General features: G+C 37.6%; 3 protein-coding genes across 3 annotated transcripts; all 3 read right to left on the bottom strand.

The window, feature by feature from the left end:
* Window positions 1-2,928: 2,928 nt before the first annotated feature.
* LOC139944146 (uncharacterized) lies at window positions 2,929-5,552 on the bottom strand. Its single transcript, XM_071941114.1, has 3 exons — window positions 5,339-5,552; window positions 4,836-5,003; window positions 2,929-3,230 (listed from the first exon to the last, which is right to left on the bottom strand). Exons 1-3 carry the CDS (start codon window positions 5,550-5,552, stop codon window positions 2,929-2,931), a joined length of 684 nt encoding a protein of 227 aa, XP_071797215.1.
* Window positions 5,553-9,594: 4,042 nt separating this feature from the next.
* LOC139944313 (uncharacterized) lies at window positions 9,595-16,252 on the bottom strand. The gene is made up of 5 exons (XM_071941304.1): window positions 16,105-16,252; window positions 15,600-15,767; window positions 13,409-13,503; window positions 11,577-11,581; window positions 9,595-9,682 (listed from the first exon to the last, which is right to left on the bottom strand). The coding sequence occupies exons 1-5, from the start codon at window positions 16,250-16,252 to the stop codon at window positions 9,595-9,597; spliced, it is 504 nt and encodes a 167-aa protein (XP_071797405.1).
* Window positions 16,253-19,666: 3,414 nt separating this feature from the next.
* Window positions 19,667-21,376, bottom strand: LOC139944145 (uncharacterized). The gene is made up of 3 exons (XM_071941113.1): window positions 21,157-21,376; window positions 20,271-20,438; window positions 19,667-19,968 (listed from the first exon to the last, which is right to left on the bottom strand). The coding sequence occupies exons 1-3, from the start codon at window positions 21,374-21,376 to the stop codon at window positions 19,667-19,669; spliced, it is 690 nt and encodes a 229-aa protein (XP_071797214.1).
* Window positions 21,377-22,049: the final 673 nt, after the last annotated feature.

Here is a 22,049-nt window from a genome sequence, read left to right as displayed (position 1 = left end):
TTTTATCTCCGCACATGTAAGGCACAGTTATGTATAGAGGGGGGGGGGGGCGTTTTACGTGGACCTTTTTTTGTTTTGCTTGTTTGATTATTGGGGTGTATTAAGTTTGTCTATTGGTTGTTGTTTTCTATGTGGGGTTTGTTCTTATAACATTTGGAAAGGAAAATACGTATGATATGTTTATAAGAGTAGTAATTTATAAGAGTAGTAATTTCAAATGAGGCTAGGTTTAAAGGAACACGTTGCCTTGGATCGGTCGAGTTGGTCTTTGAAAAGCGCTTGTAACCGTTTTTTATAAAATGCATATGGGTAGAAAGATGTTGTAAAAGTAGAATACAATGATCAACACAAACATGCCTCGAAATTGCGTGGTTTTCCTTTTACCTCGTCGACTAACACGTCGGCCATTTATGGGGGTCAAAATTTTGACTCCCATAAATGGCCGACCATGTTAGTTCGCACAGTAGAAGGAAAACCACGCAATTTCGAGGCAAACTTGTGTGGATCATTGTATTCTACTTTTAAAACATCTTTCCAACCATATGCATTTTATAAAAAACGGTTACAAACGCTTTTGCTTTGACCAACTCGTCCGATCCAAGGCAACGTGTTCCTTTAAGTTCAACATTGATTCTTTGGTCCTTGAAGCAAGTGCCATCATAAGTATCGAACCGACATCAATACCTTCGGTTGACGTGTCAGTTAGAATCACTCAAGCAAATTCAAAGAAACATTTTATGTGGTTCCCAATTTTTTATTTATTTCTATAACAAGTTACAAATAATTGTGGCGAAATTGTGTGCATCAAAGTGTAAAACTAATCTATATAGAATTGTAGCGCGTCTTGTCAGAGTGATATTGATCTACATGTAGTGGTCGTAGTTTGTAAAGCAATATGAAGCAATTGGGGAAACCTACATGTTATCGTTTAAACTACGATAGAAGACTATTTTAATGAATGTAAATTTGTATGTATTTGCAACAATAAAGGCTTGCTTTGCTGCAGGTTAATTATGAATACCCAAATTTTTTGAGATTGAAAATAATTTAGATTTTTTGTTAGACTTTGAGTACTAGTGTCACCAGCAATCGTGATTGGTTCACAGCAATCCCTGACTCGAACCCAGTACTCAATTTGCGGCTGAGTTATTTGCAGTATTAGTCAAAACATTCACATATTATTGTTTAAACATTTGTATCAAACTTGCACCATAATAATCCGTTAAACACAGCTTATTTATTTATTTGTCCATTAATTAAAAGTGTCTGCTATCGTAGACTTAGTTTAAATGACAACGTGTAGGTTTAAAGGCAGTGCACTATTGGTAATTACTCAACATAATTATTAGCATAAAACCTTGCTTGGTAACGAGTAATGGGGAGCTGTTGATTGTATAAAACATTGTGAGAAACGGCTCCCTCTGAAATAACGTAATTTTTTTGGAAATAAGCATTTTCTACGAGTTTGATTTTGAGACCTCAGAATTAGATTTTGAGGTCTCGAAATCAAGCATCTGAAAGCAGACAACTTCGTGTGAGGGTGTTTTTTATTCCATTATTATCTCGCAACTTCGACGACCAACTGAGCTCAAATTTTCACAGGATTGTTATTTGACGCATATGTTGAGCTGCACCAAGTCAGAAAACTGGTCTTTGACAATTACCAAAGATGTCCAGTGTCTTTAAAAACTAAGTGTTGAAGACAGTTTTCTGCCCCTCAACAGAATTAGAACATCTGTAAAACCTGACCCCCATTAACGAGTGGAAAGGTCCAATTTAGGATATAAAAGAATATGACTACCAAGGTCGATACTCTTCATTAGGATTGACAGTAAATATTTTGCCTTTCACTGTAATCGATTTCCAGAAACGACGAATTTAGTTATATAAGTTAACTCTACCACATACTTGAAAACGGCAGCTATAAGTGAAAATGTGCAATTGCTCAATCCGAACAGGTATGTAGTATATTGAAATGTACAAAGCAAGTTGCGTGAAACTAAAACAACAAATTCAAATTATTCACTTCACCACAAAATGTAGAACATTATATATACACACAGGTTATTGTCTCGGTGGTCTAGTTGGTATGACACTGTTCTAGAATTGCAACTAGCTCCAGGTCGTGGGTTCGAATCCCACCCGAGTGATATGCCTGTGATTTGTTTAACAGAGCTCGGGTAAGTACCGATTATACAAACATGTGAAACACACATCAGTGTATAATGGATAGAAACCAAAAAGAGTATTTTTTTATACCGATGAAAATTTAACATCCACTTAATCATAGGTTATTTTTTAGTTACATTAGAACTTCCAACAGTGCGTTAATATACGATTTTTTGTATATTGAGTTATGTTGAACGTCGTATCTTTCTTAATTCAATAAAGTTGCAAACATTCAAAAGCGTAAAATTTCATAATATGTGTATTTGATTTGACTGATGCGCATATTATTTTTGAGTTAACTAAACAGCTGCTTGGCAAATATTCTAAACCTTGCATTTTATATCTTACACTTTTATATCATTCATTAAAGGAACGTTACAGAATTGGTAAGAAAAAAAACTTACACGGTCTAATGATAATGATAGTAAACAAACATCCCTTGAAGTATCTCTGTCTGAAATGTTATATTTGATGAGAAACAAATAATCTAATTTCGCGTTTGGAGTTTATCGCTCAGTGAGCGTTTTATTCATTTTTGTGTTGGCATCGATCCAACGCAAAAACATGTGATCGGTTTTTCACTATTCTCTCGTGACCCAGATGGCTGATCAATCTCAAACTTCTACAGGTTTGTTAGTTTATGTATATGGTGGATAACATAAAGTGCTTACACTGCCAGCAACTGTTTTGTTAGCAAAAACCAATTCTGTAATGTTCCTTTAAGTATTACGTAGAGAGCAACGCGCTGTTATTTTGCACCTATTTGCAAGTATATGTTGTGTTAAATACCCAATAATCGTCATAACGTCTCGCACCCGATATTCCAACATATACATCTGAAGTGATACGCCCATGATACGCACCGGCATCCCATTGAGAGAAAGCCGTCTGCTGCCCTCCTTTGCCGACCCTCACCACGCCCTCTATGTACTCGATCCAGAAAGGGCGATATTCATTCTCATTGACGACACCGGGCTCATTATGAACACCGAACCGCTCAGTGCATTCATCTGAATGACAGGGTCTAATGACCGACTTGCTGCCATTCCATCCGCCAATGGCTGGAAAGAATACAGACATACAATGCTAAATGTTTTGTATGCTTGCAAGAGAAATGGATTTGCTGAAGGAAAGGAAATTATACGTTAAAGTCACCTGGAAATATAATTGTTTTTCTTCAAACATTAGAGTATATGTTTCTGAACAATAAAATATTTTTTTTAGTAATTGTTAATAAAGACTTATATGTTTAAACAAATAGATAAAGTTATGTGGGGGGTGACTCCGCCTACCCCTTTTGTGACGTCAATCGAGGCAGACTTTGCCTCGATCGAACATCGAACACACGTACGTGCAAGTACATTCAAGTCTTAGTCGTGAGTTTGTACGTTTCGAAAAAGGTTTTTTTCTTGCATTTTTCCGGCAATGTCGACCAGGTGTATTGCTGCTGGATGCAGCAAAACAAATAAAAATGGGGTCAGTTTGCAAAGTGGTCCGGTCCGACGTCTTTCCCAGCGCTGTGCAGCAAACACCTCGAGCCGTCGTGCTTCGAGAATCCGGAATACACTACACATTTTGACATGAAGAGAAACGTTCTTTTCTAAAACATGACGCCATCCCAACAATTTTTCCAGCTAGTGGGGAAGTCGAAGAAGGTACCTGAAAGCCGTAACGAACCTAAAGGAGCATTTGCCTTACGTGAAAAAAAATCAGGTGTTGTTGCAACTTTGAGGGCATGTTTTTAGCTTGCGTCAAGCGTCACTATCTTGTGTTGGCACTGCATGCGATTCATCGCGCCTCGATTGACGTCACGAACAGCGCCCTCTCGGGTCGGTTTTTTTTCTTCAAATTTGTAAATAACACGGAAACTATTTTTGTTTAAACCTCAGTTGATTGTTTAGTCATATTCCACTCATCAAAACACATATTTTAGTGACAAAAGCTTTATATTGACAAAATAACACTTCCAGGTGACTTTAAACTTTTATTTCATCTTGCTCAGTGAACTTTTACATTACAGCATGAAACATGTTTTACCTTCAGAGAGTGTTTTGCTTTTTCGATAAAAATCACATTACATTTGTACTGCATGAAGTTAGAGTTAAATAAATTCATACATTTAAATTCCACATTGGCCTTGCAAGCATAACATCATTCAACGTGCACTGCATTATTTAACATACAATGTAAACTCATTGTAGCAAAGAAAGCAGAAAAGCACTTAATTTATTAGGGTCATTTAAAGTCAGATTTATTTACTATTAACTATTAACTGGTTATTAGTTGACATATTAAACACAAGCTGATCGTAGTTCAAAAATGAATGAACATTAAACAAATCTTCATTGTATACTTAAACCGAGCGGCACACTTTGTGGAACAGTATTCAGGTGTTATGGTTGGAACTCCTACGTCCGATGAGATCCTCGTCGCGTCTAGGGAGTCTTTTGCATTAGTGTGAAATTGATTTAAATGAATCACGATACGCCCGCTATTGGTGTGAATTATGCTATTCTTATTGTTTCAATAACACCATGAAATATTTGAAATGAAATGTATGTTTGAATTAAGTATTATTAGTGAATATTCAATAATATTTTCGCATGCCGGATATCACTGGTGTAAAAGTCAGAACCATTTAGAATATAAATTAAAATTCGACTTACTTATTTCAGCAAACATGGACTCAGTTGTATTTCTCTCTGCAAGGGCTATCTTAAGGCCCGCGGAAGTTCTCGCTTTGAAGTCCAGCTTGAAGGGCATGCTCAAGGGACCCATGATGTACCTGAAGGTATGAGGCCTTGATGGTTCAGTGAAGTACTCACATACATGCCCTGAAATGAAAACCCCAAATGAAAATAAAATAAAATAACGGAATAAAAAAATTGATAGATGTAAATAAACAATTATTTTTCTTTTTACCCCGCTGGTTTATGGTGCGTTTTCAGAAAAAGAATGTTTAACAACAGCTACACAAAACACTAACAGTCACTAAGTTGTTGTTTTTCTTAGCAGATGTCTTTCAGAAACTTTTTCAAATTCAAATTCAGAAATAGTTGTACAGTAATAGTGTCAAAAATACAAAAGAGTGAGGGCATATAAAAAGTACAACAATTAATGGAAAGTAAACCACAGCCAACTACATTAGGATATAATGCTATCTACTTACAGCGTATGGGTGGCTCTCTGCGGCCGCGGCAGGTTGATCTCAGACTTGCGAATGCTCTTTTCTGCAGAGCCGAATAGTTTTCTCCATCAACTGCAGAGATCATTGTAGAACACATTTCTCCTTGCAGGGGCAAGACGTAGAAACTCATGACCAAACCGAGTGCCAGAATTAGGGAAATAATGTCACGAGAAATCTTCTTCACTTTCGCAGCCATGCTTGATAGAAGTGGCCAGGACCGAAGAGATAGCGAGTCTGCAAAATAATGTGACGTGTAGCGATGTCTTGTTGTGGTGTGTTTAGGTAACTGCGTTTTGCAGTTGCCTTGAAAAAGTGTGCGGTGCCTATAGCAACCATGTTTACAGCTCTTCCCATTGTGTAAAACTTGGCCGAATTAGACCATTTATTTGGTGTTTTTCACTGGCGAAGCGTACCGCAATTTAATGAAGTGTTATTGCATATCCACGCCACGATTGCCACTTTTCGCATCAAGGTTATAAACTAGTAAGACTGAATAATATAATTGTGAAGATAAGGTAATGGTTGGCACTTATCTACAAGTACAAGTTTTAATCGGAATGCTTGTTGATTATAAGATCCATACCAGTACTAATGCTAAAGAGAAAAATAGCCCTTTTAATTAAAATTTAAGATAATAGCATTTGAAGACCAATATCATGTGATATCCAAAAGAGATACAGATAAAAGATACATAACAGAATATCGACACTAGCAATACCATTCAACTTGGTTTCACTTTAATTTATTTTCCATCAAAATCATTTGAAACACCAAAGGACAAAATATAAAAGCAATTTAGTTTACTTTTGCTACACCATTGAAGTGTTTTATTTAACTACGCGAACATTTCAATGCAATACATATTCAAAAGATTAAAAAAGTTAGTAAATTCATGACCAAAGTGTTACTGTTAGAGTTAACAATCCTTTGAGTTCTGGTAAAAGCATTTCTAATGTTTTCTACTTCAAATTCTGTTTTTGATTTACCATGATTGATACATTTTCAAACAAAGGTAACACTTAACTGCAGTGTTAACTGTTACAATGTTCAGCTTCTAATATAAGTGCCTTCACAAACCGGAAAAGGTTTGTTGGTTTGGAATGTTTATTTACAGTGACCTGGTTTTCAAGGATGTTTGTGGTAGTATGCCATTAGCAGACTGACTCAAGTCTAATGTTTATTTCCCATCGTGCATCACCTTACAACATGGCTGCTCACATGTAAGTGACTATGCATGTATCATCTTGAGCAGCCTCTAACTTAACGAAGCTGCTACTTCTGTACAATGTAACACATCAAACACAGCAACCTGTACGTTTTAACAGCGTAGCATTTTGGGTGGTACGGTTGGCTGCGCTTGTGCGTAAAGCGCTCGCCTCTCACCAAGGTGAACCCGGATCGATTCCCTGCCGGGGCCATATAAGTTGAGTTGTGCGTTGGTTCTCTGCTGTGCCACGAGGGTTTTCCAGACTATCTGATTTTCCTCCCTCGGGAAAAATAAAACACTTTTGATTTTGGCTGCGCTCCGTGGTCATAATAGGGTTTAATGCGTAACGCAGTAAACCGATTTAACACCAGGAAATATGCATAATTATAGTCAGGTTGCACAGTCGGGGCTATAAGCGATTGGGATTGTCAGGGCGCATTCAGACGTGGTTCCATTGTTCTTTTCAACCAACCAAAGCAATGCATTTGGGGAAAGGGTGCTTGTCTTTCTGGGAACCGTCATTGAATATTCTGCCACCGAGGAGTTAAGATAGATTGTATAGTTTCGCAAAATTCCCTCCCTCCCTCCCTGGGGTTAATGGAAGGGTCAGGGTATTACGGAATACGTGGTACAGATTGATATGACTGATAATCTTACAACTTACACTTACAGCGGTAAGTTTAGGTTGTTCCTATAAACAAGAAGCTAATAGGCATTGTAGCCTGTGAGGAAGTGGTAAATTAATTTATGTGAATTGATATGGATAAATATGGTGGTAATAAAATGATGTGATTGTATATAAAGAAGTAGATTAATTTGGTACCTTCTTGGCAACTCGCTGGAAGTGGGAACCTCATTGACCCGGAGTTTTCTCCAGTCAATGAGTGCATTTATAATTATAATAATTGTAATTAGTCTGGTACCTTCTTTGGCAAATCGCCGGGAAGTGGGAACCTTTGCGGATTGGAAATTTACCGTTCGCAAAGTGAGGAATTGGGACCCTTTGCGAATTGGTCGCAAAGTGTATTATAATGGGAACTGGTATACTTCTTTATGAGTGTGGATATCACTGGATGGAATTAAATAAAGGGAAATCCCTTATATTATTATGAATTGGCGTTTTACCACCGAATTCAGAGTACGGAATAAATTAACTCTTGGCAGAGTTCACTACAACAACAACAAATCCTTGTGTCTGTGTATATTTATCAGGTGGTAATGGGTTGATGTGGCTGGCAGCTAAACGCTCCCTTGCATGCCTGCTTCTCCAACACATTATAGCCGCGTCCTCCGCAATTCAGCTCTTAGCTGCGAGTAAGGATGATTACCCCCCCCCCCCGTGTTAATATAACACGGCAGCTAAGTCATGTTTTATTTAATTCTTACTTAGAAATAAACATAAATAAATTACAAGCTTTAGAGAAATAATAGCGATATGTCAGGGGTTTAACAATAGCAATAAATACTGACTTTATAAAAAATAAAAAAATAAAAGTTTCATCTGTTTCATAAACCATGTTTCTGCTTTCTATAGCCCATTTCTCATTTGTAAGTGTAGTATGAACGACTGTAAAGTTTAAACGAGTTGCTAGAAGCCCTTCACGTGGTTACAAATTGTTTCCCCAAAACTCATCAACTTCAATCATACGATAATCACACTTGATGGATAACATGTCTTTGGTATTTTGTATCTCACTGGTCGATATGGTGCAGCAGCGGGCGCCCTACAGAAATAAAGTCGTCAAATTGAACATTTCTGTTATCAACTCAAGATACCTAGTTAGAAGTTTTTCATCGCAAACCTTGTTTGCCCCTTAAAATTGGGTTGTCCGTACTTTCAAGCGTCTATTTGAAATCAATTTAAGTAGGCCCTATTCAATTGTTTTTACCCAATGCAGAGCAAAGCTTTGATTAAAAAATGAAAAGAAAGTTTTTCTAATTTCGACCAACTTCATACGATGATTGGACTGGCAATGACAGTCGAAGGTAATCCAAAATAAACATTTGATAGGTAGGCCTAGGGCCTACTTATATAATCTAAAAATTCGTTTTCTTCTCTTCGAGTAGTTTTTTCCTCCCTCAAAATCATTTAAATCCCTCTCTATACAAATTATTTAGTCCCTCAAAATTTATAATTTCGATTCGAGTGAGATACCATTGAAAAAAAAATCGTTTTACTTGACAGCAATGCTCTGCGTCAGTATTTCAATATCACAACCTTTGACATATTTTCTAAATTGATATCTCATTTACCCTTAGTTGGAACCCCGTGACAAAAAAAACCCCTGAAAGACGACAGTAGTTTTTTGTTACCATTATCTGTGCTCTTTGAAAATGTCGCCCTCGTTGTAAAACAAAAATGCTGCTTGAGCTATACGTAATGAAAAAGCAACTTTACACTATTGTTTTCTATTTGCTGAACTAGGCTTTTCCAAAACGATTCACTGAAACAACGAATTCACTTCTTCTCTATTAATTTATACAAAATAATCTACCACATATACAAGAACGGCGTTAAAAGATTGATATTATACACTTGCCCAAACATAACAGGTGCGCAAGGGGGAATATTGGTTGACATAGGCTACCAAGTTTTGTGAAACGAACACAAGCAATACAATGTCCATTTACCACAAAATGCACAATTTGATTAAGACTCAATGTTCCAACATTGCCTACTAGACTTGCTTTAATTGTGATGATCTCTGCACTAAAGTGAAATAACATTATTGCAATCTTTAAAAAGCGTAAAATTTGAATTATATTTGTCTGATTCATCTAATGCTTAAGAGTTTACCAAACAACTTTAATTATTATATCAAAATTGGCATTATTCTGAAGCGTACACTCTCATCTTACATCTTCAGATAATATATTATATCATTACGTAAGTAGAGAGAGTTGTGCTGTTTTGCATCTATTCACAAATATATTTTGTGTTAAATACCCAATAATCGTCACGTTGTCTCGCTCCCGATATTCCAACATATACCTCTGAAGTGACACGCTCATGATACGCACCAGCATCCCACTAAGAGAAAGCCGTCTGCTGCCCTCCTTTGCCGACCCTCACCACGCCCTCTATGTACTCGATCCAGAAGGGACGGAATTCATTCTCACTAGTGGAATGCCGCGCTTCGCGCGGCACCCCGCTAGATGAGGAGGATTCTAGTATAATGTTGTAAAAGGTAATGTGGGTGCAAGGGAGGTATTCTTACAGGTAATAATAATTCAGTTACACTTGGCAAAATGAACATCCTGAGTCCCGCCAAAACTGCTTTCATTATAGTTACGAACTTTGTGAAACATTTGCCTTGTTATTTTGAGGGTCTGTACGTCCAGTTTGGTTAATTTATATGGAGATGGGCCAATCGGACAATGTATAACACGCTGAATGTGGAATCAGCAGTGGTATTTGATTCCCTTAGCAACAAATTCATAGTCACCGATAGCCACGGATTTGAGTGGTCTAAGTCTGGTCTCCCCCCTCATCAATTATCACCGCTGCTAATAGCAGAGGAGAAATCTGACTAAAAAGGCTTGTATGAAAGTGGTACCCTCTTTTAAAACAAACTCATAATCACAGCCACTAATAGCCGCGGAGTTTATCTGACTGAAAAGGAAGCTTCGAAGAAGTTCTGGTATACAGCAGATTAAAAAAAACGCGCCAGTTGGTATGGACTTTAACGACAAAGTCAATTTCTGCAAAATTGTATTGAAAATGAATATATTTAATAATTGGTTGCTATAACTGTTGAATGATTTTTGCTTTGTTTCCAATGACGTGTACACGATTTTAGAATCTAAGGCGTACGTCCAACGACGCATACAAAGTTGTCTGAGCACCAAATACAGCGAGTTTTCGGAACATGCTGTGCAACATCTTATCTACTGTTTTTACCACCGCTTTTGGGAGTAACAGAGCGTCAGCCTCATTAATTTTTAGTTTATTCTCATATCAATTAATTCTCATGTAAACTTTCTGGTCAATATCCGCCGGGGCGCGCGCCCCGCGTGACGAAGTCCCCTGATAAAACGGGGTCCGCCCGATAGTCCGAAGGTCCGTTAGTCCGAAGGTGCAATAGTCCGAAGGTTCGATAGTCCGAACGCGCAAATTTTCCATAAGAGGGGGTTCATTAGTCCGAAAATGTAATAGGGTTCGTTAATCCGAACATATGATGCGATAGTCCGAAGGTTCATTAGTCCGAAGGTTCATCGATCCGAAGGTTTACTGGTCCGAAGGTTCGGTAGTCCGAATTTAAAAAAGGTTAGTTGGTCCGAAGGTTCGATAGTCCGAAACAAAAACGAGGTTCAACAGTCCGAAGGTTCATTATTCCGAATCGACGATAAGGTTCGATAGTCCGAATCGACGACAAGGTTCGATAGTCCGAATTGACGATAAGGTTCGATAGTCCGAATCGACAATAAGGTTCGATAGTCCGAACTGACAATAAGGTTCGATAGTCCGAATCGATAATAAGGTTCGATTAAGGTTCGAAAGACGCACACCGTCGGGAAATTTAAATAAGAAGTTCGTTTTGTTCATAGATATAAATTAAAATAACTGAAATAACTAGATCGGCCGCGCGTACATACACGGGTTCTGGCATGGGTCCGCCATTTGCCTATCTCCCCTGTTCACTTTCTGTGCGTTGCCGTGGTCACGTGACTTGTTGCCGTCGGCACGTGACATTTAGCGCGTCCAAAGCCTATCTCCCGTGTGCATTTTCTGCGCGTCGGCTTTCAAACGTGAAATCGTTACCGCGTCCATGGCGAACCAAAATAAATTCTACACAGGCAATGGCGCGTGTGTATTGTCGATTCGGACTATCGAACCTTATTGTCGATTCGGAATAATGAACCTTATTGTCGATTCGGACTATCGAACCTTATCGTCAATTCGGACTATCGAACCTTATCGTCGATTCGGACTGTCGAACCTTATTGTCAATTCGGACTGTCGAACCTTATTGTCGATTCGGACTATCGAACCTGATTGTCAATTCGGACTACCGAACCTTCGGAATATTTAACCTTATCCTATTTTCGGACTAAAAGGCCATTCGGACTATCGAACCTTCGGACTGTCGGACCTTCGAACTATTGAACCTTCGGACTAACGAACCTTCGGACTAACGGACCTTCGAACTATTGAACCTTCGGACCATCGAACCTTCGGATTATCGAGCGGTAACCGATAAAACATCCAATTTTATATGTTATCATAATTATCTGTGGAATCCTATACAAACTAAAACAATAGAAACGGTAATTTTATTGGTCTTTAATAACTACTCCCACATTCTCTCACTTAATTTACTTTCAGAAAACATTTGCCTAGTTATTTTGAGGGTTTGTATGCCAGCTACCCCTACATCCTCTCACTTAATTCACTTTCAGAAAACATTTCCCTTGTTGTTTTAAGGGTTTGTAGGCCAGTTTGGTTAATTGTGTATGGAGCTGCACATGAGGGCTCTTTCGATAACAAAACCTGACGGCCGATTGCTTAATACAAAACGGATTTGGCAAAATCTACATCCTGAGTCCGGACCAAACTGCGTTCTAACAACTTTGTTGCTTCAGAACTTTGAATGGAATGTTCGTTTACAGCTTCAAAACAGCCGTTGATGTTTCACAAAGTTCGTAACTATGAAAGCATACTATTCTTAAACGGTGATTTCATGTACTCTTTTGTAGGTTCCCTGGCAAAACCTGTACAATGTATATGAAAAGAATCAGTAATGTATTTACTTTCTTTTTGAAAATGTTTCAACTTTTGCGTGTATACGTTCTGTGTGTGGGGGATGACATATGGACTGTACGACTAATGGTGCAGAGTTAAAGCCATTGGACTCTTTCGGTACAGAAAAAAAAAAAAGTTCACAGATTTACAAATAATTTACAGGTTTTACAGAAGGTAATGGTGAAAGACTTCTCTTGAAATATTAGTCCATAAAATGCTTTACTTTTTGAGAAAACGGTAAAACAATATAAATTCTCGTTAGCGAGAATTACGGATTTGTTATAAACACATGTTTTGACACGGCGAAACGCGCGAAAACAGGAGTGGGTTTTCCCGTTATTTTCTCCCGACTCCGATGTCCGATTGAGCCTAAATTTCCACAGGATTGTTATTTTATATATAAGTTGTGATACACGAAGTGTGGGACTTGGACAATACTGTTTACCGAAAGTGTCCAATGGCTTTTCTTAAATGGAACAAATAAAGTTTCACAACAATGGGTTGCTGTTTGATGCGTTTAAAAAATGCTGGAAAGTTGGGTAGGCCTACATGAGTGACTTAATTGTAATAAACACATATGTAACAGATGCATGTATTAAAGCCTAATGTTTTTTATTTAACACGCGAAATTAAACCCCCTGTACAAAATGGTATATACACAATGCCATTTACCCCTCTGCGAAACATCAGTGAGTCACTCTGGAATGTTAATGGGAGTCCGAGGTTGCCACCCACTTCAAACCTATAAAGAGGTGGCTCTGTGTGTAGCCTACAGCCCCCCCCCCCCTTAGACCAACAGGTGGCCCATATCAAAACCAGACAACCACAGAGGTGACTCTGTGTGCAGCTTACGGCTTCCCCCTTCGACCAACAGGTGGCCCATATCAAAACCAGACAACCACACATGTTAGGAGATATCGCTCGTGACTCCAGCCAATCAGACAACTCGTAAGAGGGAGTTCGGTTCAGGGTTTTGTAGACTTGCAACCCGACGTCTGTAACGACACAACCGTGTTGGATTCCATAAGGATGCCATGCCACTGGACCTTCTAATTTTCAATCCAAGATGGCGCGGGTTACGCTTTTAATAGTATAGATTGACGGTACCGGGCTCATTATGTTCACCGAACCACCCAGGGCAAATATCTGAATGACAGGGTCTAATGACCGACTTGCTGCCATTCCATCCGCCAATGGCTGGAAAGAATACAGACATACAATGCTAAATGTTTTGTATGCTTTCAAGAGAAATGGATTCGCTGAAGGAAAGGAAATTATACGTTAAAGTCACCTGGAAATATAATTGTTTTTCTTCATACATTACAGTATATGTTTCTGAACAATAATTTTTTTTTTAGTAATTCGTCACCGTTTTCAAGAAGGGACAATTTGTCCCTTGTAGCCCAAAATGTACGTTTGGAGAATATCGCGTTTGAAGTTAAGCTAATTTTGAAATCACTGGTTCGTAGACTTTTCGATGTTTAATCTTTGAAATTTTTACATATCAGGAAAGTAGAGATCCTAAATCATACAAATCTGTTTCCAATTTTGTTCATAATGGTTTAATTAATGAGTAATTATTCAATTAACAAAAGTGCCTCTTCGTGAAAACTGTACAAAATGTGGTCTGTGTGCAGCGCGTCGTGTTGCTGTTCGTGAAAACGCAAAAGCCGGATCTCCTACTTTTTTGCTGTGCAAGGGGAAATTTCCACGCATTAGAGCAGTACACAAAGTGGCTGTTCGTGAAAACGAAAAAACAAGTTGTGGCCATTTGTGCCCGTTTGGGGCGCGTGCGCGTTAAACAATGTAGGTCACAGGTATAAACCGGAGCACTCGTTTTTGGCACTGTGCCAGCCGTGTCTTTAACGTACAAAAAGGAAACTGTCTGTTCGTGGAAACGCAAATCAAGGATCGTGAGGTTTTTGTCCTTCTTAGCATATTTAAGAAACTAGACGACTTTTAGGTCTATAAATTAGAGAATTGTTAGATACCGTTAAACTTATTCGAAACCACAAAAAAAATCAAAATGAGTTTTTATTGATTTTTTACAATATTGTCCCTTCGTGAAAACGGTGACGAATTGTTAATAAAGACTTATATGTTTAAACAAATAGATAACGTTATGTGGGGGTGACTCCGCCTACCCCTTTTGTGACGTCAATCGAGGCAGACTTTGCCTCGCTCGAAAATCGAACACACGTAAGTGCAAGTACATTCAAGTCTTAGTCGTGAGTTTGTACGTTTCGAAAAAGGTTTTTTCTTGCATTTTTTCCGGCAATGTCGACCAGGTGTATTGCTGCTGGATGCAGCAAAACAACTAAAGATGGGGTCAGTTTGCAAAGTGGTACGGTCCGACGTCTTTTCCAGCGCGGTGCAGCAAACACTTCGAGCCGTCGTGCTTCGAGAATCCGGAATACACTACACATTTTGACGTGAAGAGAAAAGTTCTTTTCTAAAACATGACGCCATCCCAACAATTTTTCCAGCTAGTGGGAAAGTCGAAGAAGGTACCTGAAAGACGTAACGAACCTAAAAGAGCATTTGCCTAACGTGAAAAAAAATCAGGTATTGTTTCAACTTTGAGGGCATGTTTTTAGCTTGCGCCAAGCGTCACTATCTTGTGTTGGCACTGCATGCGATTCATCGCGCCTCGATTGACGTCACGAACAGCACCCTCTCGGGTCGGGCTTTTTTTCAAATTTGTAAATAACACGGAAACTAATTTGTTTAAACCTTAGTTAATTGTTTATTCATATTCCACTCATCAAAACACATATTTTAGTGACAAAAGCTTTATTTTGACAAAATAACACTTCCAGGTGACTTTAAACTTTTATTTCATCTTGCTCAGTGAACTTTTACATTACAGCATGAAACATGTTTTACCTTCAGAGGGTGTTTTGCTTTTTCGATAAAAATCACATTACATTTGTACTGCATGAAGTTTGAGTTAAATAAATTCATACATTCAAATTCCACATGGGCCTTGCAAGCATAACATCATTCAACGTGCACTGCATTATTTAACATACAATGTAAACTCATTGTAGCAAAGAAAGCAGAATAGCACTTTATTAGGGTCATTTAAAATCAGATTTATTAGTTGACATATTAAACACTATAGGTGTGAATTATGTTATTCTTTTTTTTTTCAATAACACCATGAAATGTATGAAATAAAATGTATGCTTAAATTAAGAATTATTAGTGAATATTCAATAACATTTTCGCATGCCGAATATCACTGGTGTAAAAGTCAGAACCATTTAAAATATAAATTAAATTCGACTTACTTATTTCAGCAAACATGGAGTCGGTTGCGTTTCTCTCTGCGAGGGCTATCATTGCCTCCGCGTAAGTTTTCGCTTTGAAGTCCAGCTTGAAGGGCATGCTCAAGGGACCCATGATGTACCTGAAGGTATGAGGGTTTGATGGTGCAGTGAAGTATTCACATACATGCCCTGAAATGAAAACCCCAAATTAAAAATAAAATAAAATAACGGAATAAACAATTTGATAGATGTAAATAAACAATTATTTTTCTTTTTTACCTCGCTGGTTGATGGTGGGTTTTCAGAAAAAGAATGTTTAACAACAGCTACACAAAACACTAACAGTCAGTAAGTTGTTGTTGTTCTTAGCAGATGTCTTTCAGAAACTTTTTCAAATTCAAATTCAGAAATAGTTGTACAGAAATAGTGTCAAAAATACAAAAGAGTGAGGGCATATAAAAAGTACAACAATTAATGGAAAGTAAACCACAGCCAACTACATTAGGATATAATGCTATCTACTTACAGCGTATGGGTGGCTCTCTGCGGCCGCGGCAGGTTGATCTCAGACTTGCGAATGCTCTTTTCTGCAGAGCCGAATAGTTTTCTCCATCAACTGCAGAGATCATTGTAGAACACATTTCTCCTTGCAGGGGCAAGACGTAGAAAATCATGACCAAACCGAGTGCCTGAATTAGGGAAATAATGTCACTTGAAATCTTTTTCAACATCGCGTCCATGCTTGATAGAAGTCGCCAGGACCGGAGGGATAGCAAATCTGCAAACATGCGACGTGTAGCGGTGTCTTGTTCTGGCGTATTTAGGTAATACTGCGTTTTCAGTTGCCTTGAAAAGCAGTGCGGTGTCTATAGCAACCATACTAACAACTTTTCCTATTGTCTGAAACGCGGCCGAAGGAACAATTTGTTTGATTTTATTACCAGCGAAGCGTGCCGCAATTTAATTAAGTGGTTCTCGCTATCCGTGCCACGTTTGCCACTTTCTCATCAAGGTCAGAAAATTAGACTGAAAGTATTATTTTAAAGGCAAGGAAATGGATTGGCAGTTATCAAAAAGTATCAGTTTTAATCTAAATGCTTGTTGATTATAAGATACATACCAATACCAAGTCTACAGAGAAAATAGCACTTTGAATTATTATCAAGATAATAGCATTTGAAGACCCATACCATTTCTTATATCGACTGCCACATGATCGATTAGCATGTGAAGATCCATACCATTTCTTATATCGATTGCCATACGATCTAAATAAGCTTGATATACTACAGACACATAATCCCCGACAAAAAAAAACAATTCATTTATCTCCTAGCTTTGACAAAAGTGTTTGGATTTTGTTTAGTGTCTTTAAAACTACAATAGAACACATTATTCCTTTTCCGTAATAATCACGTAGCCTATCTCTTTAAGCATCCGTTCACTTCACTGACCTTTAATATTGGCGCTGCATTCATAAAGGAATAGTGCTGTGGGTTTTCTGGTAAATTACTACTGTGTTTACAGTACTGTGTTTAAGTAGGTACATCATGCGATATCCATCAAAAGAAACAGATAGATAGATACATAATATTATAATAACGGCACTAGCAATACCATTCAACTTTATTTCATTTTATTTAATTTACCACCAAAATCGTTTGAAACACCAATCAAAGGAATAATACAAAGGCAATGTATGTTTAATTTAACTACGCGCAAATTTTAGTGCACACAAAAAATACTTGAGTATCACTGTTAAAGTTAACAATCCTTTGAGTTCTAGTAAAAACATTTCTACTGACCTTTTTTTATATACTTAACGGCAGTGGACACTTTTGGTAATTACTAAAAATAATTATTAGCATAAAACCTCACTTGGTGACGATCGAGTAATGGGGAGAGGTTGATAGTGTAACACATTGTGAGAAACAGCTCCCTCTGAAGTGACATAGTTTTCGAGAAAGAAGTAATTTTCCACGAATTTGTGTTCGAGACCTCAGATTAAGAATTTGAGGTCTCGAAATCAAGCATTTAAAAGCACACAACTTTTGGTGACAAGGGTGTTTTTCTCGTAAGTTCGATGACCGATTGAGCTCAAATTTTTCACAGGTTTGTTATTTTATGCATATGTTGAGATACAGCAACTGTGAAGGCTAGTCTTTGACAATTACCAATAGTGTCCCATAGTGTCTTTGATTTCTCATGATTGATACATTCAAACCAAGGTAAAAATTAACTGCAGTGTTAACTGATACAATGTTCAGCATCTATTTATATTACTGCCTGACACAAACCGGAAAAGGTTTGTTGGTTCGGAATCTTTTGTTACAGTGACTTAGTTTGTAGCAATAAATTCACCTACTTGGTGGATAACATCTAATTTGTATCTTATATCCGACCGAAGTAGGAATTTGCAATAATTTTCGAATCTGCGCAATCTCAATTATTCTTATTAACGACACTGTAAAATGTTTAACTTAGACAATTCTTATGACGCCCTTTTCTTGGTTACAAATCATTTCCAAATATATATTCATCTACTTGATGGATAACATCAGATTGGTATCTTATTCGACTAGTCACTATTGTCCAGCAGAGGGCGCCCTACATGCAAAACGTCTTCAAATTGAACTTGATAGTCTGTTATCAACTCAAGTGACAGTAGTTGGTCATCACAAATAACACCGTTTCCCTTTTAAAGTTGGATTGTCAATACTTTAAAGCTTGTATGTGGAGGCAAATTTAAAGGAACACGTTGCCTTGGATCGGTCGACCATGTTAGTTCGCACAGTAGAAGGAAAACCACGCAATTTCGAGGCAAACTTGTGTGGATCATTGTATTCTATTTTTAAAACATCTTTCCAACCATATGCGTTTTATAAAAAAACGGTTACAAACTCTATTGTTTTGACCAACTCGTCCGATCCAAGGCAAAGTTTTTTACTAGGTATGTATTTGTGGAGTTGCAGAGCAGTGCTGTTCTATGACTTGAAACTGAGTGTTAAAGTGTAAAAATGATGGCGTCTTAAGTGGTAAACGGAAAAAAAGAAAACCGCCCTCTAATAAAAGGCACTTTCGAATTTAAGACCAACTTCATACGATTATTGGACTTTAAATGATAGTCCCTCAGCATCGAAGGTAATACGTCTTAAATTGGTTTTTTCTTTTATTGTTTTAAACCTTGTTTTGGTATAATATTTAGTAACAAATGAGGTTCAACAAATTCGGTGCCTCGAAATCTCTCTCCATCCAAATAGTGCTCCAATTCCTGGAAATAATTTCTTTCCACCTAAAACAATTTGTTTGTTTCCTGGAAAAATATGGAAATAAATACATGTTTAGGAAAATAGTTTTGTTTTCTTAATGTTTAACTTTTAACTGTATGTTCACCTGCTTATAAGGGATTTTGTAGTTTGTTCGATGTTCTGCTCATTACAGGCTCTGCTTCAGTATTTAAATTTGCAACTTTTGACCCCATGCACAAATCTGAAAAAAGACAGCGTCCCACTAAATTTGTTTCATTATCTATAAAGTTGCTGATTTGAGCTATATGCTACATTTCGAAATTGCTAATGTAAAAACAACTGAACACCAGACTATTTAAATTCGAACAATGCTTGTTCATAAACGTTTTTACTAAAACAATGAGCCATGGCATCTAACTCTACCACATGATTATAAAAGAACGGTTTTTAAATAGCATAATTATTCACTTTCCCATACAGAACAGCCGCGCATTGGGCCTATGTTGTTATAAGTAGCAAGCTTCGTGAAACAAACACAAGCAACACAATGTTCATTTTCCACAAAATGCACAACGTCAAAGGCACATAATTTCCAACACATACTACACAGTCCGTTTCACCAAGTGTTTTTCACTAAGGATGTCCGGACTTAATAAAATGACAAATTCCTTGATGTGGATTATATTTTGTCTGATTCACCTATTTTAGAGTTTACCGAACAATTTGTAATAAATATATCAAATTAATTGCAATTATTTTAAACCATACACTCTCATCTTACATCTTCAGATAATATACATCAATATGTATTAAAGAAGAGAGAGTTGTGCTGTTTTGGTTCTATTTGCAAGTATATGTTGTGTTAAATACCCAATAATCGTCACGTTGTCTCGCACCCGATATTCCAACATATACCTCTGAAGTGACACACCCATGATATGCACCGGCATCCCACTGAGAGAAAGCCGTCTGCTGCCCTCCTTTGCCGACGGTCACCACGCCCTCTATGTACTCGATCCAGAAGGGACGGAATTCATTCTCATTGACGATACCGTGCTCATTATGTTCACCGAACCGCTCAGTGCATTTATCTGAATGACAGGCTCTGATAACCGACTTGCTGGCATTCCGTCCGCCAATGGCTTAAAGCAAACGGATATACAATGTTTATGTTTATTACGTTACAATGAGATGTGACTGAAGGAAAGTAAATTATACTCGCAAGTCTTAAATTGTTAGTACGCAACGTTAAGTATTAAAAGCGCAGCCATCTTGCGCAGTGTGCTTCTACATTACGTTAGAGGCTTTTCATTATAAAGCTCATTAACACCACCAAAGGAAGTTTGAGAAATCAACTTTTAAATAAGTTTTGCAAGCAAAAATGGCAGATCTTCTACGTCAAAGTCAGAACCATTTATAATATATGATGAGAGTTTCTACTTACTTATTTCAGCAAACATGGTGTCGGTTGCGTTTCTCTCTGCGAGGGCTATCATGAGGCCCGCGAAAGTTTTCGCTTTGAAGTCCAGCTTGAATGGCATGCTCAAGGGACCCATGATGTACCTGAAGGTATGAGGCTTTGATGGTTCAGTGAAGTACTCACATACATGCACTGCAGACGAAAACACGAACAGAACAATTTATTTTGTTTTATTTTTCAAAAGAAATTAGGTACAGTTTGTTTGGATCTTCTCGTCTGAAAAAAAAGAACAAGGTAAAAACCTGGTGCAGCTTTTGCTGCTTGCTAATACGGTTTGCTTTTAAATTGTCATTGATCTAAAAAGAAAAAAAAAAAGAAAAGAAAAAATACCGTCAGGAATCGAATAAACAAAATTGCCTATACACTAAATCTTTCACAATCTTCAAAACTAAACAATAACAAAAACTACAAGAAATAGTTGTTATATTATTGTTTTACAAACACATTTGTTTTATTCTCAGTCAGATATTAAAAAAATACTTCATCCTGCGGCCCTTTTAGGCATCTGAAAGCACACAAATTTGTGGAAGAAGCGTTTTTTCTTTCTTCAATAATCATTCACGATGACCACTTCAGATGACTCGATGACTCGATGACCACTTCAGTCAAAGTTTTCACAGATTTTGTATTTTTATGCAAATATGTTGGGAAACCGTAAGTGAGAATATTGTTTTTTTACAATTACCAAAGGTGTCCAAATACCTTTAAGTATAACATCACACCAATCATTCAACAAAACTATAAGGTCAAAAACGAAAGTTTTCAATAACACATGTGAGACTGGAAATGAAGAAAATAATAGATTCAAAACACAACTCACACTTTTTATCCTCACTTTTGTCGTACCCACTTTTCTTGTCGGGTTGTCGACATTTCGATCCGAAGGCCAGTACCGTTTTTCTTTGGAGACAGGCCCGGTTTTTTCCTTCAGCAGTGGAGATCATTGCTGAACACATTTCTCCACCCAGAGGCAGGGCATGAAGTATAATGGCCAAAGAAATTGGTAGGATAAAGGCTGAAACGAAAAGCAAAATTCTGTTTCCGAAAACCTGCATCTTGGCCTGAGGCATTTCGCGTTTTGACAGTAGTGTCTATGATAACCCTGGCGGCCTTACACTTTCGTATTATAATACAGTGTATCTGTGTACAGAGAAAGAGTCCTATTTAGGGCTATATCTATGACAACTAAATCCCAACCCATAATCTTTGCAGATTCATTAGTCAAAGTCTTTTGTTCTCTGGTCGCATGTGTCCTTCAGTAGGTCTTCAGTGGTACCAGCTTTATTCAGGCTTCTAAAAAGCTTTAAAGCTTGCGTTCTATACTTTAATGAATCTAATTTTAAATCGGAAATATGGTTTTAAAAACTGACATTTCGAGAAAATGCTTAAGTTTTTCAACACCGAGTGTAGTTAAAGGCACTGAGACTATTGGTAATGTTACTCAAAATAATTGTGAGCATAAAAACTAACTTGGTAACAAGCAATGGAGAGCTGTTGATAGTATAAAACATTGTGAGAAGTGGCTCCCTCCGATTCACACAAATATCCAATAAATTTATGTAGTTTTTCTCACGTGAGCTTAGACGGTTCCATGTTCAAGTCAAACGTTTGGTTTTACAAAAAGGCGGACGGTGTTAGTTCACAAAGAAAACCACAAATTCGAGGGATATTTGCTAGCATAAACAAACTTACTTGGTAACGAGCAATGAAAAGCTGTTGATAATATATTTGGAGAAACGGCTC

Source organism: Asterias amurensis, chromosome 11, assembly GCF_032118995.1.
Source record: "Asterias amurensis chromosome 11, ASM3211899v1".
Lineage (NCBI taxonomy): Eukaryota > Metazoa > Echinodermata > Asteroidea > Forcipulatida > Asteriidae > Asterias > Asterias amurensis.
Note: the sequence above shows the minus strand (reverse complement) of the source record. Positions and strands in the feature narration are given on the sequence as shown.

Excerpts from the sequence above, each read along its gene's own strand:
- LOC139944145 (XM_071941113.1), bottom strand. The coding sequence starts at position 21,376 with ATGCCTCAGGCCAAGATGCAGGTTTTCGGAAACAGAATTTTGCTTTTC. Across the intron at positions 20,439-21,156 it reads TCGACAACCCGACAAGAAAA|TGCATGTATGTGAGTACTTC; the intron begins GTGGGTACGACA and ends TTTCGTCTGCAG. Across the intron at positions 19,969-20,270 it reads CACCATGTTTGCTGAAATAA|CCATTGGCGGACGGAATGCC; the intron begins GTAAGTAGAAAC and ends GTTTGCTTTAAG.
- LOC139944146 (XM_071941114.1), bottom strand. The coding sequence starts at position 5,552 with ATGGCTGCGAAAGTGAAGAAGATTTCTCGTGACATTATTTCCCTAATT. Across the intron at positions 5,004-5,338 it reads CAGAGAGCCACCCATACGCT|GGCATGTATGTGAGTACTTC; the intron begins GTAAGTAGATAG and ends TTTTCATTTCAG. Across the intron at positions 3,231-4,835 it reads GTCCATGTTTGCTGAAATAA|CCATTGGCGGATGGAATGGC; the intron begins GTAAGTCGAATT and ends TATTCTTTCCAG.
- LOC139944313 (XM_071941304.1), bottom strand. The coding sequence starts at position 16,252 with ATGATTTTCTACGTCTTGCCCCTGCAAGGAGAAATGTGTTCTACAATG. Across the intron at positions 15,768-16,104 it reads CAGAGAGCCACCCATACGCT|GGCATGTATGTGAATACTTC; the intron begins GTAAGTAGATAG and ends TTTTCATTTCAG. Across the intron at positions 13,504-15,599 it reads CTCCATGTTTGCTGAAATAA|CCATTGGCGGATGGAATGGC; the intron begins GTAAGTCGAATT and ends TATTCTTTCCAG.